The 20,568-nt window shown below is 39.5% G+C and overlaps 1 protein-coding gene across 1 annotated transcript in view; it reads left to right on the top strand.

The window, feature by feature from the left end:
* Positions 1 to 938: 938 nt before the first annotated feature.
* Positions 939 to 20,568, top strand: part of arhgef4.L (Rho guanine nucleotide exchange factor 4 L homeolog) — a 131,751-nt gene continuing 112,121 nt past the window's right edge. The window contains exon 1 of the mRNA XM_041563454.1: positions 939 to 1,182. Coding sequence (XP_041419388.1) covers positions 1,144 to 1,182 — 39 coding nt within the window. The 5' untranslated portion in view covers positions 939 to 1,143. The remainder of the gene's footprint in view (positions 1,183 to 20,568) is intronic.

Raw genomic sequence — 20,568 nt, 5'->3', positions numbered from 1 at the left:
TCTCCCTTGTGGTTTAAACTTTCCTTGTCTTTTAAATAGTTGCTAATTTAGTAATGTTCCTTACCTGTATGAATCCAGCTCTTTTGCTTTTTATCTCTGCCTCCCAGGTGCTCCTCGCTTGCTTTTGGTTTTGTTTCTGCTTTCAGGTGGCCTTATACGGGCTGATAAAAGTTGCCTACTTAGCCCCTCCAGATCAAATCTGTAGCTTATTGGGTGGCCAAATGGGACAAAGACTTCAAAGATTTCTTTGGCAACCTCACCAAATGTATGGATCTTTAAATGTATGGCCAGCTTTAGTTGTGGGGTTTGTATTATGCTGACTTGTTCAAAGCTGTTGCTTGACTATATCTCTGTGTACCTGTTATATAGAAAGCTCTGGACCTGAGCCTTTCTGGATAACAGGTCTTTTCGTAATTTGGATCTCTGTACCTTAAGTCTACAGAAATGTAAACAGGCAACAATCTTATCTTAGACGGGTACTATTTTATTATTACAGGAAATCATTTTAAAAAATGTAAACTATCTGATTAAAGTGGAGTCTATAGGAGACGGCCTTCACGTAATTCGGATCTTTCTAGATAATGGGTTTCCAGATATCGTATCCCATCAGTGAATGTTAAATAATCAGGCTCTGGATAATCAATTTAATAAATTATTACAAATAAAAAAAAATAAATACAGTTTCTCCTTTTGTCTGGCATTGCACTTGTTTTGTCTCGCTTACAGTTCTCTGCTCTTTTTATTTCCAATTAGGAAAAAAAAAATCACAAAGGAAAAGAACGATGTTAATCTCCGTCCAACCTCAACTGATGGCCAATGAACTCACCAGGGCCTCTCACTTTATTCACTATAAACAAAAGTGTATTTGTAGAGCATGCCCAGTTGGTGTCTTTCATGGCTGTAAACTGTGAACAAACCTGTTTGTACTGTTGTACTGTTCAGCGCAGCTCGGATAAGCCCTAATTGTTATTCAGCTCCTTAAGCATAAGCTCCTGGCAGAGCTCATAGCCTTTCGCCTGAGCTAAGATTGTCTAAAATAGCAATGGGAATGTATGCAACCTAAGGCACAGCGGGGTAGGAGAATAATCACCATCCCCTCTCTCTGGGCTGGAAGTGTGGGGACCATTTTATAAAGTTAAAGAAATGCTAAGTGTAATGTACTTTCTGCGGAGCTTCTTTAAGGTAAGGCTGATTAACTTCTCTTTGCTATGTAAGGAATGCCTCTTGCCAAAAATGAATATGTTTAGGAATGCAGAAAAAGATCTTTTCTGAAACGAATGGGTTTAATCTGTTGACTAAGGCATTTTCTCTATTCACACTGTAAGCTAGTAGAATCGACAGGAGAATCGCTGTTTGCTCAGTTCGCAAAGTTTTATTCCATATTGATGATATATAATGTGTTGACACACAAAGCAGAATAAAAAAAGACATTTAGACATGTACATGCATTGTTATCATTTCTCATTGTCAGCAAATGCTGTAGAATATTTTCACTAAAGTGGTTTTAGAAAATCAGAATGTTTGGATTTACCTAGAAGAAAACAATTAGGCATAGTAAAGTGTAATTGGATCGGAAAATCCATTTTTTTCAGGGAGAAAGTATATTTTACGTAGCAAAAAAAAAAGGTAAGAATTACTTTAAAAACAAGCAGTTCTGCAGACAGTTTATCAGAGTGATTTATCATTCTTACAATATTAACATTCCCTCTACAATAAATCTAAAGGGCGGATATAAGATAATGAGGCTCCATGAAAATGTTATGTAGTTATGTGACAGCTTGTGAAAACTTGTGCTTCCTTTGGGATTAATCCAAGTCATATCATTCTTTCAAGAACTCATATCTTACTGCAAATGGTTGCTATCAACATTTAAGGCTTAAATACAAGAACAATATAACTGCTATTTTTTCTAAAGTAAAAGACTTTGATTTATTGTAAGTATTTATGCATCTAGGAAAACACTTACCCATAATGTACTATATATAATTATATATACTGTAAAAGTGCCAAATGGGGGGGGGGGGGGTGGTTCCCTTTGTCATTTTCAGTTCTCGTCCCACTTGAATGTCCAGTCTTTGGCCAAGGTCTCCTTGAATGCCCAACCTTTGGCCAAGGCCCCCTTAACTCAGGAAGTAAGTTCAAATATTGGAAAATATTCTTGTCATCAGTCATTCAGTTAAAGTTTTATATCGAGGACAAGAAATACATAGTCAACCCAAATCTCACCCTCTCTGAATGTCAAGATGAGCTTTCAGGCGTATCTAGGAAAGCAAATGTCCATTCTCCCTAACTCTCACTCCAACTTGCCTTAGGCTGAGCCTTCCTTAACATTGTTCTAATTTGGAAACACTGATGTTGGAGCTTTTGCAGTGTCATAAGAATAGACGATATGTAGGATATTCAGGAATGGATTGCAGTTGACCTGTCTAGCGCCACCCTCTCGCTCTTTCATCTCTGATTTATTTCTGGCAACTGTTTTTCCCACAGCAGACAGTTATAAAGGAGTAATAGTCATCTCTACCCTCAAATCATGTAATAAAACCAGGGACCCCAAGCTTTTATACCTATGAGCAACATTCAGATATTAAAAGAGTTGGGATGCAACACAACCATGGAAAACTTTCCTGAGAGGTGTAAAACAAGTGCTGTGATTGGCCATTTAGTACTGGCAGCCTATAGGAGGTTCTATTTGGCAGTGCACCTGGTTTTTATACAACCAAAACTTGCCTCCAAGCCAAGAATTCAAAAATAAGCACCTGCTTTGGGGGCACTGGGAACAACATCCAAGGGATTGGGGAGCAACATGGTGCTCACGAACCACTAGTTGAGGATCACTGCAATAAAATATAAATGTGATCAGGAGTAAATAATTGCAACCTTTTCTAAACTCATAAACACAGGGTCAGATGTAAACACTAACAGAAGAATTGTTTTTTCATAGTTGTCATCATGATCGTGATTTATTGAAATATCACCACCAATTAGTTATGTCAAGCATTATATAAATATTTATGCACAGTAAGCCTTTTCAGCTCCAGTTAAGGTAGTTGTGTGTGTGTGTAGTACTAGTTCACCTTCCTTATTTTTATGTTTTGTAGACTATGTCTGTGTTTTTATTGCCCTTGTCAAAATCGCTTAAAACAAGATGAGGCTGAGAACATAGTTTTCAGTCATTCTGAGTTGTCCGTCTGGTTAGTCTTGCTGCGAAAAGGCAGATACACTTGACACCAGCACATTTCTGTGCCTCTCTCTGTTTTGACATAGCCGTTCCGCTGCATGCTGTTTAACTAGCAGAAATCCGAGGTAAAAAACACTGTGCAATTACTGAGTAAATAAAGGGACATGCATCCAATTGCATGTGAAACTTTTGTCCAACAAGGCGCCTGTTTCTACAGCCACATATCGCATTACATCCTACGGCATCACTGATTATAATAAGGGTTGGAAATGTAATCGCCTGCTCACAGCACAGAAACCTCCACCATGTGACTGAGGATAATTTAAGAAAGATGCTCCAGCCTTGAAGCCATCTATCATTAGTTACTCATGTAGACTTTGCACCATATACACCAGTCTCAGTAATGTTTCTTGGAGTCATTCATTATTCATCACTTATGGAGACTCTGCACCTTACAGACCAACCCCAGTAAACATGTCGTACAAATAATCTGTATGCTACTTTCTAAATAATAATAATTTTGCATATACATTAGTACAGTATTCGTTTACTTACCCATGAGAGATTATAAACACGTACACCTGAGTTCAAGAAGCTTCCAAACATACCGCAAGATCTTATACTTTACATGGGAGCAGAGGTGGACACATGACAAACAGACTGCAAATAATGAGGGACTTTAATGTGGCATAAAGGTTTACAGTTTTTGGAGGCCAAAGTGTGGTACTAACAGTTAACATATATTTATATACATTTACACAGTCTGAAACGGTGTGGGCAATATTGTTTTCTCTGTTTGTGCATAATGGGTGTATGTGATTTCTAGCAGCTGGTCAACTCAATAACGTGGGTTTCGCAGACCAGACATAAGGGTTCTTTCAGTTGCTGGTTTTGTAAAGGTGCCCATACACGGACAGATTTAAACTGCCAATTTGAGTCCTTTAGACCGAGTCAGCCGCTTATCTGGCATGTATGGGGTCCTCCAACTGGGCTACCCGACTGATATCCGGTCAAAAATTGGGCAGATGTTGATTGGGCAGGTTTGATTTTCATGACAGATCAAGGGCAACATTGGCTTCTTAATTCGGTCCCCAGCCCAACAGCCCCTGTTCTGGCCGTTGTAATCTGATCATTTGGCCCTAGGGCCAAACAATGGTATCACCTTTGTTGGGAATATCGGGGAAAGATCTGGTTGTTTGGTGACCTTGCCAAAGGACCTTTAGACTAAATGCTGGTGATTTTGGCAAAGATTGTACCTGAATCTGGTGCACTTAGATGTTACAAAATGCTTACAAGCTTATCGGGGAAAGATCTGGTTGTTTGGTGACCTTGCCAAAGGACCTTTAGACTAAATGCTGGTGATTTTGGCAAAGATTGTACCTGAATCTGGTGCACTTAGATGTTACAAAATGCTTACAAGCTTATTATACACAGATATTGTATTTGTAGCAAAATTTATAGTGTACCTGCCTTTATCCTATAGCATGGGGGTCTTCAACCTTTTATACCTGTGAGTAACATTCAGATGTAGAAAGAGTTGGGAAGCAACTCAAGCATGAAAAATGTTCCTGGGTGGTGCCAAATAAATGTTGTGATTGGCCATATGGTAGCCCCTGTGTGGATGGGAAGCCTACGGGAGGCTCTGTTTGGCAGTACATCTGGTTTTTATTGAACTTGCCTCTAAACCAGGAATTCAAAAATAAGCACCTGCTTTGAGGCCACTGGGAGCAACATGGGGTTGGTGAGCAACATGTTACTCGTGAGCCACAGGTTGGGGACCACTGCTCTAGCAGATCATGTTTGATTAGTGCATTAAACAAGGGACTGTGTGTGTGCAGATGCTGATCGTCTGCAGACAGCATTTGATTTAGCCGTATACAAGTGCATTCCTGAACCAACCTTCTGTATGCAGTCATGTCATGGGTGGGGTGAAGGCTGCTTATAGTTCTTTTTTTCTAATGACAAATACAGTAGCCTTGGGTATTGTTATTAGCACGGGAAAACATATGTTCTTATAACAAAATATTTTAAAAAATGGTCAGTAGGGATGTAGCGAACGGCGGAAAAAATGTTCGCGAACATATTCGCGAACTTGCGACAAAACATGCGAATAGTTCGCGAACGTCGCGAACCCCATAGACTTCAATGGGAAGGCGAATTTTAAAAGCTAGAAAAGACATTTCTGGCCAGAAAAATGATTTTAAAGTTGTTTAAAGGGTGCAACGACCTGGACAGTGGCATGCCAGAGGGGGATCAAGGGCAAAAATGTATCTGAAAAATCCATTGTTGACACAGCGCTGCGTTTTGTGCTGTAAAGGGCAGAAATCACACTACGTCACTCAGGTGATGTTTCTGGACACGGAATGTGAAAAAGCTCACACAGCTAGGTGGCACTTGGTTAAAGACTGGGCAAATAATGCCTGCAAGGTCAACGTATACACTACAGCCGTTGGATACGGAATATATTATTGCTGCTTGAAAAACGTCACTCGGGTGGTGTTTCTGGAGACGGTATTATTATTGATATTTAGACAGCTAGGTGGCAGTTGTTTGAAGAACAGATGCAGATGAGAGATCAGCAGCAGGACAGCTGCCCACAGCAGCTACATACAGAGCACTGCAGTAGAAGGTAGATTACTAGCCAGCAAAGCTACCTAACCTAAAATGTCCCTCAAATCCCTGCAGAGTTCTGTCCCTACAATACAGAGCAGTATCAAGTAGATTACTAGCCAGCAAAGTTACTATCAACTGTCCCTCAAATCACTAACAGCTCTCTCCCTACACTAGCTCTTCCAAGCACACACAGGCAGAATGAAAAAACGCTGCACGGCTTCAGTTTATATATGGAAGGGGAGTGGTCCAGGGGGTGTGGGGGTGGTCCAGGAGGGAGAGCTTCCTGATTGGCTGCCATGTATCTGCTGGTCTGGGGTGAGAGGGCAAAAATAAGCGCCAGCTAAGGCGAACCCAAATTGGCGAACGTCGCGCGACGTTCGCGAACATTCGCCGAACGCGAATAGTCGATGTTCGCGCGAATTAGTTCGCGGGCGAACAGTCCGCGACATCCCTAATGGTCAGAGCTCAAGCCTTTTCAGATGCCCATTCATGTGAAGCAACAAGAAAACCCACTCATCTAAAGAACAGAAAATATACTGAATGGAGAATTTTAGGGGGCTTATCCCCTTTTCTCAGTGTGTAGTGTCACTGGATGCTGCTCAAAACAAAACGAATAATCCCTTAACAAGAGCCGTCCCCAAAAGCAATATCACATATGAACTATTTAAAGAAGAACAGTTACATCTTGTTTGTATATGATTTATGTACCAAATACTTGTTTCATGGACAGCACCACTCACGATTTTCTTTTTCTTTAAAAAGCCTTTATTAAGCCATGGGCTCTGACCCAAACAATTCGGCAACGTTTAAGACCGCCATCGGTCTTTTATCAAGCCACCATGATTTATGTACCACCCCAATATTGCTTTATGTGCCACAGTCTGCATTATTAATGACATAACACTGCACTTAGAAGGTTTTCTCCACTTTGGATCAGTTACCATCGATGTGACTGAAAAGGCAGAAATACCCTGGAATATGAGACTATAATTCATGATAAAGTAAGCACTGTTATAAATCATGTGGATTTGGCAGGGCATGAATTTGGGAATTTGGCCCTAAGCAATATTTGTTTCCTTGGAAGTTCATTCTGTGTAGATTCTAGTCTGTGCACGTACTATCACAAGATCCCAGATGATCCTATAGATTCTTTAGGCTGCAATGTGATGTGCCTACTGACACAGGAAAACCCTGGAGCTACCGGCTGGTGAGAAGGTGGTGGTAGCTCCATAGTTCCCCTGCATCAATAGGTACATCAACACTCAGCTTGGAATGGAAGGCAGGAAGAACTAAGTGGTGCTGAGTACAACTATACTGAAGTGCATGGAGAACACTTTGACACAAGTATATTGAATGAAAGTTTTAGATGCAACTGCAGGGAAAAGCACAAGTTACCCACTGCACTTGCTGATGTAAATGAACCCTACCGTTGGCTGGGGATGCTTGATTAATGCTGTATTTATACTACAGACATCCCTGCTCTTAGGCTTTTCACAGACCCTGCCCTGTTTTTTTTTAGAGTATTGTTGTCTTTTATTCAGTTCCTGCTTCAGTTTCTAATTTTACACTTGTACTAAACATCAGTGTGTTGCACATTGCACAGAACTGTTGATAATAAGCGAATACATTCGTGCCTGTCCTTTAATTCCATGTGACGTTAATGGTTTATGATTAATGCTCTTACTTGAAACTGGGATTTTAACTTGTATTGTGGAACAGTTTCAATGTTAACTATAACCTTTCCCCACCCCCAAAGAAAAACTGGCAGGGTTTTCTTGCGTGGCAATTTTACCCATCAGTTTGCCAAGGATTAGCATTCATTGTCTGAGCTGTAGGATCTCATTCATCTCCTTTTCCCTTGATGTGTGCGATATGAATTATATCAAATAATAATACACAAAAGCTATGAATATCCTGTAAATTATATCCTTATAAACGGTGAGTTCTGATGTCATCAGTTATAAACGGTGAGTTCTGATGTCATTTCTGTCACATGACTCACTGAAATTTGTGTATTATAATAAATAAAGTACCCCCAGTTGTAAAATATGAGGATATTAGAAGTTACCTCGGAGTTCCATGACCTGTATAAAAACACTCGGCCTTCGGCCTCATGTTTTTATATGGTCATGAAACTCCTCGGTAACTTATAATATCCTTATATTTTACAAGAGGGGGTACTTTATTCACTATATATTGTACATTCCTGGGGACTATCAACCACCATGATATCCTCTTCTTGCCTCCAAAATCAGGGGTGCTTCGCCAATGAGGCGAGTTGAGGCTGTCGCCTCAGGCAGCAGCGCCCCACTAGGTACCAGGGGCAGCAAAAATGCTGCTCCTGGTACTTTAAGATCAAATTTCTGGGGGAGGGGGGGCAGCAGCAACTGCTGCTGCCTCAGGCGGCGGAGGGGCCAGGATCGCCCCTGTCCAAAATGTTTGGTAAGTAGATGATAAAATTAATAGAAGGACTCACACAATTCACACAAAGGATTTTTCAACCCTTGGCTAGAGTGTGTAGGTCTATCAAAAGTGTGTGAACTAATCAAATCCATATAGTACCTGACAAGTATTGTCAGATATAATCATTTGCAAAGTATTCCATATGACACCATTGTGCCAAACTGTGCGTTTTAATGAGAGGGAATGCTAGAACAAACTACATGTATGGTTAGGTCTGCCCTAAAAATATTTGTTCTTGTTGTTGTTTTGATGATTATTAAAAGTGTTTTCTGCTTGTGCATGCTGTTTACCCTGTATTGGTATAGTCTGACTATGGAGCACATATTTATGCTTGGGAGTATGTAAGGAAAAAAAGAAGCCAGGGAATGCCTTCATGGAGGTTCAGTGGCATTGTAGTCTTCCTGCACTAGTTACTTCTTTATCTTCTCCAACAGTAACAAATTGGGGGGAAAAAAATAAAAAAAATACTTCATTATTTTGTTAAAATTCTTACAGCACTTAACAGTAAGTTGATACTGGTCTGTGACTGTAAGGAGAGGGATTTAAATATCACCGGCTTCACAGCATGAGTGCAAATGTCCATCTGAAGCTAAAGGGCATTAGCAGGTGTCACATTAAAGATGAAGGTGGCAGTAATAGGAGCTTGGAAAGTAAATGACCATTTAGTTTCCCTTTACACTGACACATTGATCTCTATCATTTGTGCTATTTAGGGTAAGGCCACACGAGGCAGTTCGGGGAGATAGTCACTTAAAAGACGAGGCGAGTCCTCCTTGTGTGGACTAGCCCTTAAGGCTCTCTCATGTTGTCCTATACAGACAGTGCTACCAATAAATGATCTCTTTGCTACATTGGCGGATAGACCTATGAGTAGCCATACTGTTTTTTATGCATTATATGTAGTACTTAAAGTATTACGTTTTTCCAGTTGTGGTGTCTGGTTCTACCTGTGACATTCAATGTATGTTTCTCTTTCTGTGCCCCGTGGGTTATTTAGACCACCCATGTGCTGCCTGTCCCCATTCTTCTGAATATATATATTTACTCATACTATGATTAAGTGTTTATAACACGAAACGCGTAAGGCAGAGGACACAATAAATCTTTTTACTTTGCTTCAATTATTTGATGGAAGAGTGCCTTTGTTTGAGTGCCTGCTCCATATTCTTTTTCAGTTATCTGCTCCCTATGCTGAGGGCTCAGGGTGGTGCACCTGGGCCACTTTCTCTATCTGGTGAGTTATAATTTCACTTTTTGAAGACCCTTTTCGAAGTCATATTATATATATATATTTACTCACCAAAGAAAAACTCTGTATCGCCATAGGTGCCTCTCACATTGGACTGCCAAGGCAATGAGCATCAGGAAAGGCATGAAATCTACCCCAATCTGCTGAATAAAGCATATGTAATAGTTTCATTACATTACAACATACAAGTATAGGTAGTTTTTTTTTCTGTATGCTGATTTTGTATCGTTTCTTGATCACCATAAAACAATATTTTTCATTATTAAAAGTTGCAACACAGAATGTGTTCAGGTCAGAGTTATATAGGGGCAGATTCACTAAGTGCTGAATTTGCGCTAGTGTCTGCTTCGCTCACATCGCAACACTTCGCCAGGCATAACGCTGGCAAAGTAGCAGTAAAGTTACTGCGGCAAGCGAAACAAATTTGCGCTACAGTTTGCATACGGCGGGAAGTTAAAGTACAATGGACGTATATGTTGCAGCAAATACATTACACTACACAAACCCGGGAAACCTTAATAAAATAAAATAGAGTTGTTATATTGCCCTATATATGATCCCAGTGTATAGTTTATGTGCCATATGTTAGGAAATGTAGGGGGGAAAGCCGGTTACCCCAGAAAAAAATGACGCTCTTTTGCAGCCTATCACCCTGAAAAATGAAAAGTCGCCAGCGTTTTTTGGGAAAAATTTTCAATTATTTTTTTGGGAACTCTACTCTATTGCACCTCGTCAGGTCTGAGGTGGTGAAGGCAAGTCTGGCACAAGAGGCAACGTTCAGTAAAATTCGCATCTTAGTAAATTTGCATAGTTAAGTCCCTTCCCTAGAGCACAGTTTCACCAGGCGTAAGGGAGCGAATTACGGATAGAGTCTATCTCCTTCGCTAGCGAAGTTACACCTGCGTCTGTTAGTAAATCGGCAAAGTAACGAAATGACGTCACACTGGCAATTTTCGCTAATGTTAGTCACTTCACCCTTTAGTAAATCTGCCCCATAGTGTCCATGTCAGATATGGTGAATCTGGAGGGTTTCCTTTATCCTTCATATCAGGGCATATTTGTATTGTATAAGTTATCCAGTATTTCTGGGTTTGCAGGGGAAGATCTCCTGATGTTTAAAGGGTTGCTTCTAGCCCCACTTCCAGCTCAGTGTATATCAAAACTGTGCACTTTACACTAAGATCAATTTCCCATTGAATGGTTTGTGGGGTCTTCCAAGTAAAATCTGCTGACATTTTCCTATGACCCACCATAGCTGGATGACAATAGACAGGCATACATTGTTAGGAACCTGACTGTAACATTTTGGGGCATATTTATCAAGGGTCGAATTTCGCATTGAAAAAACTTCGAAATTCGAATTCAAAAATACCAACCGAAATTAAGTCGAAGTTTTTTTTTTTGGTCAAATAGGTCTGTTTTCAATTGAATAGGTCCGTATTTGGCTGAATTCGAATCGTATGAATCGAAGGAATGGAGCATTAGATCGAATTTGATTCGAAGTTTTTCATAAAAGAAACTTTGATTTTTCAGAGCTCACCAATAAGTTAACTCTTCCAGATGAGTTCTAGAAGGTCCCCCATAGGCTAAAACAGCAATTCGCAGGTTTTAGATGGCGAATGGTCGAAGTCGAATTTTTAAAGAGACAGTACATGATAAATTTTGATATTCGAATTTTCGAATTTGGACTATTCCCTACACAAAAAATAGCTCAAAATTTGTTTTTTTTTTCCTTTGATGCGTTTTCTATAGTCGCCCGAAGTTGCCTCACTGAGGCAACTTTGGGCGACTTTTGAAAATGCATCACCACTTGTGCATTAGCACAGGCGACTTTTCATTGTAGCCTATGGGGGAAAATACTGAGGCAGTTTGGGGAGATAGTCGCTCAAAAGACAAGGCGATTAGTCGCCAGGCGACAAAATCTCCCCGAATCTCCACGTGTGGCCTTACCCTAAGGATTAGTTCACACGAGTAGATTTGGGGAGATTTTGTCGCCTGGCGACTTGTCGCCTGAAGCAACTTCAGGCAACTTCGGAAACAGTTGCGATGCGTGTGCTTTAGCGCAGGCGACTTTTCATTCTAGTTGATGGCAAGACACGAGGAGGCAGTTCGGGGAGATTGTTGCCCAGAAGTCGAGGCGATTAGTCGCCAGGCGACTAAATCTCCCCGAATCTCCACGTGTGGCCTTACCCTAAGTATTATGTACTGATTTCAGGCAGCTTTCTTGGCCAGATTTATGAACCAACCCTCCAAAGTCATAACTGAAGGAGCCAAATGATATCAGAGCAAAGGGCAGAACTAATATCAGACAAAGGCGAACGTTACCCTGCCTGGAATCTGGCCTGTCATCCCACCCTAATCTGAACATGTGGTTTACTGTTTCAATGTGTCCAGTCTGTCATGCAGGGAAACATGGGGGTCTTGCACATCACAAAGCTGAAACCCAAAGGTTCTCTTCCATGTGCTCTTTATTTTTCATTTTTTGTAGTCTCACCCAATTTTCCACTTTTAGATATTCTAAACTATGCTTCAGTTTTCAGATCACCCCAGGATATTTCTAATGAAAAAAGAATTTGTGAGGTCATTAACTTGCTAGGTTTCTCCTTCTGTTGCTATAAAAGTAAAATGGCATAGCAGGGACACACCCCAGGCTAATTTAAGCATTACTAAATTTGTACTGGTCTGGTCACCAATTGCAACACACAAATGAGGTCCTAAGGCTCTTACGTCAATCTTCTCACTCCTGAACTGCTTTAACAGGGGACTCTCTGCCTCTGGACCCCAAAAAGCAGAGAACCAAAGGTACAGATCTCTCCCAACTCTAGTCTTTCCTCTGAGGGGATCATCTTATCCTGCCTGTTACATAATGCGAATCTGAGCACCCCAATACAAAATAAACTGCTCTGCAAATACTCCTCTACAGATATGGGATCCGTTACCTGGAAACCCGTTATCCAGAATGCTCTGAATTACGGTATTCAGATTGTCTCACATAGACTCCATTTTATCCAAATAATCCATATTTTTAAAAATGATTTCCTTTAACAATGAAACAATAATTAAAATAATTAATCCTTATTGGAGGCAAAACCAGCCTATTGGGTTTATTAAAATTTTCAGTTATTTTTTAGTAGACTTAAGGTATGAAGATCCAAATTACAGAAAGATCCACAGGTCCCGAGCATTCTAGATAACAGGTCCCATACCTGTATAAGGGAATTTATTCTTCCTAGAAAGAGTCCTGACAAGTGGTGTCAGGAATTATGAGATTTTAGAGTAAGCACATACAGATATGGGACCTGTTATCCAGAATGCTTGGGACCTGGGGTGTTCCTGGATAAGAGATGTTTCTGTAATTTGGATCTTCATAGCTTAAGTTTTCTAGAAAATCATTTAAACATGTATTAAACCCAATAAGATGGTTTTGCTTCCAATAAGAATGAATTATATCTTAGTTGGGATGAAGTACAAGGTATTGTTTTATTATTACAGAGAAAAAAGGAAATCATTTTTAAAAATTGGAATTATTTAGATAAAATGGAGAGCCTTCCCATAATTCAGAGTTTTCTGGATAATGAGTTTCCGAATAATGGATCCCATACCTCTAGTTGGTTTTTACTGCACCAGTACAGTAGATTCAGTATTTAAAATACTGTTTTAGGCTTTAGTTCTCCTTTACTAAAAGGGTGCACTGCCTCTAACTGAAATAGAAAAAGATAGCTATATTCTTTTTTATAAATAGGGCTTACTAATCCTGAGTAATATCTGGGATCTGATGTTAAATATGAAAAAATAGGAGCTACAGTAATGAAGGTCATAGAGCTCATTAATCAAGTGCAGGATAATGTAACGAATTGCAAAAAACAGGTGCAATCCACCTTGTTTTTGCACATGTGCACCTTGCCCGGCACTTTGTTGAAGTGCCCCATGAAGTGCCGTATTCATGAGGGGTGGGAGAAGTATGTGTCACACTCCTTTGCCTCACTTGTCCCCTGACGTGTCTTCAAAGGGGTAGTTCACCTTCAAACAACTAGTTGTTTTCAGATAGATCACCAGAAATAATGACCTTTTTCCAATTACTTTCTATTTTCTCTCTGTCACAGTTTTTCTAATATTGAAGTGTAAAGTGTAATTTTTCATCTTCTAATATAGCTCTGGGGAGGGGGGTCGCCGACCCTGTAAACTGTTCTAAACTGATACATTTAGTTGATACATTTCATATCTTTGTCCCTGCTCAGCAGAATCCCTGTGTTTCATTACAGGCAGCTGTTAGAATTGATACAATAGTTGCTAATACTCCAGAGATGCTGCTGAGAAATGTATCAACTAAATGTAGTAAATTGTAACAGTTCAGAATCTGCACCTGAATTATTGAGCTGCCAGACAGGAACATTAAACTTTAAACTTGAATTTTGGAGAAAACAGTACAAAATAAATAATGGAAAGTAAATGAAAAAAGTCTTTATTTCTGGGGAACAATCTGAAAACTGAACTAAAAAAGGTGTTTGGAAAGGGAACAACCCGTTTAAGGCCATAGATCCTTGTCCTTACCTCTATCTGGACCTCTATCCTTGTCCTTACCTCTATCTGGACCTCTATCCTTGTCCTTACCTCTATCTGCAATGACCCCTCATGGGTGTTTTAAGACAATAAAGGGGTAGCTAACAAAATTTTGCATCAGGGCCCATTAGCCAGTGGTTGTTGGAAAGTGATGCAAGTCATTATATAATATATTACATGATAAGAAGGCAATTGGAAGATTTAAAAAATGTGCCTGGCCTGCTGGAATGGCGCACAGAAGCTGCACAACTTGTCCTGATAATAAGTACAGATAATAGCAAGTCGCAGAACACAGCAGCTGCTACTATTAGGAAATAAGTGTAATGTTGGGAGCTGCTTGTGCAAAAGCTGCCGGGCCTGATAATATAACTACTAATCTCATCCAGAATGTAGAAATCACACATACACTAATATTGTCTTACCTGAATATGCCATAGTAGACAAATATCTAGATCATCCGATTGGGAGGTACCAACAGAAATACAGGATAAGCAATAAACTGCATTGTCATGTGTCGCACCCTTATGAGACAGTGAATGTGTGTTACACTCCGGGCAAATGTAGACAATTGTCAGTAATGTTCATTTGCAGCATCTGCATGAGATTATATGTGAGAGAGAAATACTATGTGTAAATGAGGTTTGGACCTTTGCAGTTTTTGGTTTATATAATGTGTTTCTCAAGGAGGCTGGTAGAGCTAGGAACATTGCATGAAGTGGATTTCTGTCCACATGCAGAGGCTTTTGTAGTACTGTGTGTTCTTGTAAACAGAGGTTCTATAGGATCAGAGGTTTTGCAACCTACATAAGCAGGGCCGGATTTACATAGTTGCCGCCCCTAGGCCCACTGCCGTTTGTCGCCCCTGTACCCTCCCCTTTATTTGTTTAAATTTTCATTATCTGGACTGGAGCAATGGGGATTGGCGCATGGGAAATTTAAAAAAATGATTGTATCCCCAGTGTTTTTGAACCAATGTGGGTGTGGTTGAGCAGCATGCCGACCCCCTAAAATCCTGCCATCCTAGGCCCCAGGCCTAAGTGGCCTTTACACAAATCCGGGCCTGTACATAAGATGAGTTTCACTAAATACAAAGTGGTGCTGCTGGTATGTGCATTTGTGGTGTAGAAGAAGAAGCAAAATATAGCAATAGGGTCTTCAAGAAAAAGGCATTGGCCTAAAATAGGCATAAATGCCATTAAACATGGTGGTTTGATGTGTACCATTCTCTGTGGCTATATAGAGAAATAATCATCTCAATCTTATTGTGTTGTTTTGTATGTTGATCCTACATGGATGTTGCACATACTGGTACTGTTTGCAGATACCTGTGTGTGGTTCTAAACTTGGCTGCACTTTTAGTTCAACAGCAGCTCATCTCTTTGCTTCAAGCTGAATTATTCTTGGACCGATGTAGAACAGAAGCCTGGGAGACAAATAATGCTGAAAGATAAGCTAGCAAATTGCTCCATTTAAAGGAGAACTAAAGCCTAACCAAAGAAGTAGCTAAAAATGTTGTACATTATGTTTTTGGATTCTGTACCAGCCCAAGGCAACCACAGCCCTTTGGCAGTAAAGATCTGTGTCTCCAAAGATGCCCCAGTAGCTCCTCAACTTCTTTTCTGCTGATTCACTGCACATGCTCTGTGCTGCTGTCAGTTACTGAGCTTAGGGACCAGCTCACAATATAGTGAATATACAAAATAGAAATGCCACAATATAAAGCTGATTAGTAATTAATTCAGAAAATTACTACATGGCAGCAAAAAAACCAGTGCAATTAGTATGATAATTTAATAATCAGCCCTGTAGCATCAGCTTATATTACAGGCCAACCTCATTTTCTGCTTGATAATTTGTGACGACCCCTAATCTTAGCTTCTCAACAGCTGCTCAGAGCCCACTGAGCATGTTACAGACACTTTCCAAAATGGTGAGTTGAAGTCCTGGATCATTGCTGCTATTGAGAAGCTGAAACTTTAGGCTGATCCAATAAGTTCAGTATACAAAATATGGCATTTTTACCCACATTCATTTTTAGGGTTTAGATTAAATACCTGTTCCCATCCCTGAGCAATCATTGCTTCCTGATGTCTGATCACTTCCCCTTTACACCTTTGTTAACCTCCTCCTCTTCTGTGCCATGTCCATTGTCAATCACACATTACTTTTAGTAATGCATCAAGGCAAATCAGCTCTCCCACGTGAATTGGGCTGGATTCTCCATCCCTCCACCCTGCTCCATTTGAATTATAGATTTAATTAAAAGAGGTGGTGACAGGCTCATAAGGGGAGAACTGAAACTCGTATTAGTTGCATTTAGTCATACGAAGAACCAGAGCGACATGAATTAAAGGATCAATCAACAAACAATTTACTGGACCCCCTTTCATCTTGGAAATATGGTAATGTAATTCATGGATAGATCAAACATCTTTCTTTGTAGAACGACTGCTCTTTCCAAGCTTCCGCCTCTCATTACACGGGGATGAAACACTCATCTAGTTAAAAGACTCATCATTGTTTTATTCCAGACTTGCTGCTGGGCAGGGAATGTATCCAAGTCTTATCTCTTTAAATTCAAAAATATTCCCATGAGAAACTGAAATGCTCGTGTGATACACCAGTGCTAGAGAAAGCGGAACTAAACAGGAAAAAAAAAGTAACTTTATAGCAACAGAAGATTCTGAAGCTCCTGACATTTCATTATGACATAGTTTGTAAAATCACTTGAAATCTAAAGAGGAAAACATTGAGGAACACAAGATGTGTAAGGTTTCAAAGTAGTTGTCTTCAAGTTCTGAGCTACATGTGTCTTTTGTTGAAATGGAAGTAAAGAAACCAGCATAGACTTTCTCTGGTACCTCCTCCCAATTAAGTGCACTATTCTTAGGTATAAAATTGCTTTGTAACACCTACAACTTCAGAGCAGTTTATATAAACAACCAAGTATAATAGGCAGTATGGACATATAGGATAGGTATCTTAGATCTTAACTTTCATAGATTAATGTGAGCAATGGACACTTTCCTCTCGCCCTAATGCTGTACTGCTTAAAGGGATCCTGTCATCGGAAAACATGTTTTTTTTTCAAAACGCATCAGTTAATAGAGCTACTCCAGCAGAATTCTGCACTGAAATCCATTTCTCAAAAGAGCAAACAGATTTTTTTATATTCAATTTTGAAATCTGACATGGGGCTAGACATTTTGTCAATTTCCCAGCAGCCCCTGGTCATGTGACTTGTGCCTGCACTTTAGGAGAGAAATGCTTTCTGGCAGGCTGCTGTTTTTCCTTCTCAATGTAACTGAATGTGTCTCAGTGGGACATGGGTTTTTACTATTGAGTGTTGTTCTTAGATCTACCAGGCAGCTGTTATCTTGTGTTAGGGAGCTGTTATCTGGTTACCTTTCCATTGTTCTTTTGTTAGGCTGCTGGGGGGAAAAGGGAGGGGGGTGATATTACTCCAACTTGCAGTACAGCAGTAAAGAGTGATTGAAGTTTATCAGAGCACAAGTCACATGACTTGGGGCAGCTGGGAAATTGACAATATGTCCAGCCCCATGTCAGATTTAAAAAAATCTGTTTGCTCTTTTGAGAAATGGATTTCAGTACAGAATTCTGCTGGAGCAGCACTATTAACTGATTCATTTTGAAAAAATTTTTTTTTCCCATGACAGTATCCCTTTAAAGTCTTCATTAAAAGAACATAAGTTCAAGCTCTTTTAGTCTCAATATTCATTTGAAATGGTGTGTTATGGTGGGCATATACGGGCAGATTAAAGCTGCTGATATCGGTCCTTTAGACCGTTTCAGCAGCTTATCTGCCCATGTGTGGGGGCTCGTGATGGGTCCTACTGATCGATATCAGGCCAAAAATCAGCCAGATATCCATCTGTTAAGTTTGATTTTGTGTACCATCCAGGACCGCATCGGCTAGTTGATGCGGCCCTGCGACCCATCGGAGCCCATGCGTAGTATCGTAATCCGATTGTTCGCCACCCAGAGCTGAACTTTCAGATTCATCCAATATCACCCACCCGTTAGTGGGCATATCGGGTTAAGATCCGCTCGTTTGGCGACCTTGCCAAATGAACGGATCTTATAGTATATGGCCACCTCTTTAAATGTAACCTAGACATAAAGGGGTTGTTCACCTCTGAGTTCAATTTTAATATGATGTTGAGAGTGATTTTTGCAATTGGTTTTCATTTTTTTTTTTTTTTTTGTGGTTTTTGATTTATTTAGCTTTTTATTCAGCAGCCTTAAAGTTTTCAATAAAAATAGCACCCATGCTTTGATTTGAATAAGAGACTGGAATATGACTTGGAGAGGCCTGAACAGAAAGATGAGTAATAAAAAGTAGCAATAACAATACATTTGTAGCATTACAGAGCATTTGTTTTTAAGATGGGGTCAGTGACCCCCGTTTGAAGAGTCAGAAGAAGAAATATATAAAAAATAAATAATGAGGACCAATTGAAAAGTTTCTTAGAACTGGTCATTCTATAACGCATTAAAAGTAAACGTAAAGGTGAACCACCTCTTTAACTGGTGCTCTCCGTGCTTCTGTACAATAATCCTATACTGTACATAGTCGCTTTGGATAAGGAGGCTCCTGTAAATTCCAAGTCAAAGTTCAACACTGCCTTCTAATTCTTACTGTCTGTTGGATAACCACTAGCACCTAAAATACTTTCTTTAAAGCAAAGTAAAAATCATTTTGTATCCATTAAGCCATCCTCAATAACATATTCCAGGTTACCAAAGATGTTTGGGCGTCATAAAGGAACGGCAAATTAGTACAGACTGGACATACAATTACTTATTATAGCATAACACATAATGGCATCATCACTTTTACCCAATGAAAACAATGGAGTGGTAATTACACCGCCGCAGAATACCGTCACTTCTCTTCTATATTATGGCTGATAAGGTAATGCCTGTCTACTTTAAGTAGCAAGAAATAACAACCACTCGTGTTTCATGGCAGGAGAGTATAGAGAGGAGTCAATGACTCACATAATCCTCCTTGTGGGTTATATTAGGTTTGTAATCTACTGCCCAAAATCTGTTCAATACAATCAAACACTGCACAGACAAAGCAATCCTATCTAGTTTATTTTATACGTAAATTACTTTTTAGTAGACAAAGTATAGAGATCCAAATAACAGAAAAACTTCTTATCTGAAAAACCATAGGTCCCGAGCATACAGGCCCAATACCTGTGTATAGGAATGCGTTGGAATGGGTAAGTGGCTGCTGATTCAGAAGCTTTGTATATAACACAGGCTGGGGTAGGTTACTAGGCAGAAGTAGAACTTGGTTAGGTATGCATGGAATTTTGTTTTAACATTCCTTATATGATAAAAAATCTTTTAACAAGTGGAATCACAAAGGTAATAATTTGTTTTAGTGGCAATTAAAAGGGAATTACTGCCTCTAAGAATAATTAATATATTGACATTGTGTTCTCAACAATTGTGTAAATTGTGTTAAAAAGTACACAATTGTTGGTGTGTTTTAATTATTTGGATGCAATGGCATCAAAGGTTTTTAGTAAGTATATGCATAATTTCAGTTCAGTGATCTTTTTGATATGGTCAATTGTTTTGAACAGGGAGCTGATAAAGTGGAATGTACAGATATATTATATTTATAAATAAAGTTTATAATGCTTGCGGAAACTATTTTAATTCTGCTCTACACAAAAATACCCCTGCCATAGTACCATTGCAATAAACATACTAAACAGTATTGTCTTCCCTATAACAGGCTGTAAGGACAGGGCTCTTGCACTTCTTCACATGGTCTTGTTAAATAACCACTGTATTGTCCCAAGTCCTTGTAGAGGACTGTGCCTCATTCAGCTTATTTCAGTCAAAAGAGAGAGCACCATTCTACAGTAAATCTAAAAATGATTAATTTTTCCATTAGAAAAAAACAAATAATTTCCATGTGTCAGGGCCTGATATGACAGATTACAGGCGGAGGTTGAGTACGTATAGAAAATAGGTAAGGATCAATAATACAATATTAAGTCAGCTATGAAAATTACATTAAATAAAATTAAAAATGCTTTAGCCTCATCCGCTAACTAATTCTACACGCTGAAAGCTTTTCTGATTAAATACAGAGCACTACATGAAGACGGATCCAGCCCTCCCTCTTATTACAGCTTTCACATGGGGCATTATATTACTAAGTTACTTTTGTTTTGTGCAGAAATGCCTCTTACTCTACTGGCTAATGATTGCCCATTACACAGATTCACACAATGTTTCAGTAATATGGCAAGTGGGTTGCATTTAAAGATGTTTAGTAATCATATTGTTTTGTAAATCCTTTATGAAGGTCCCCTGGTTTTTCAGCAATTTACAAAAGATTCTTACATTAGACACCCAAGAAGCTAATAGATAGTAAATATAACCATAGAAAGCTGACCCGATCTCTAGAAGGCATTATAGTACTTAGTAAAGCAGAAAACCTTATCAGATATTTCTA

This window comes from Xenopus laevis, chromosome 5L (genome assembly GCF_017654675.1).
Source record: "Xenopus laevis strain J_2021 chromosome 5L, Xenopus_laevis_v10.1, whole genome shotgun sequence".
Classification (NCBI taxonomy): domain Eukaryota; kingdom Metazoa; phylum Chordata; class Amphibia; order Anura; family Pipidae; genus Xenopus; species Xenopus laevis.
This window is presented reverse-complemented; position numbering and strand designations above follow the sequence as displayed.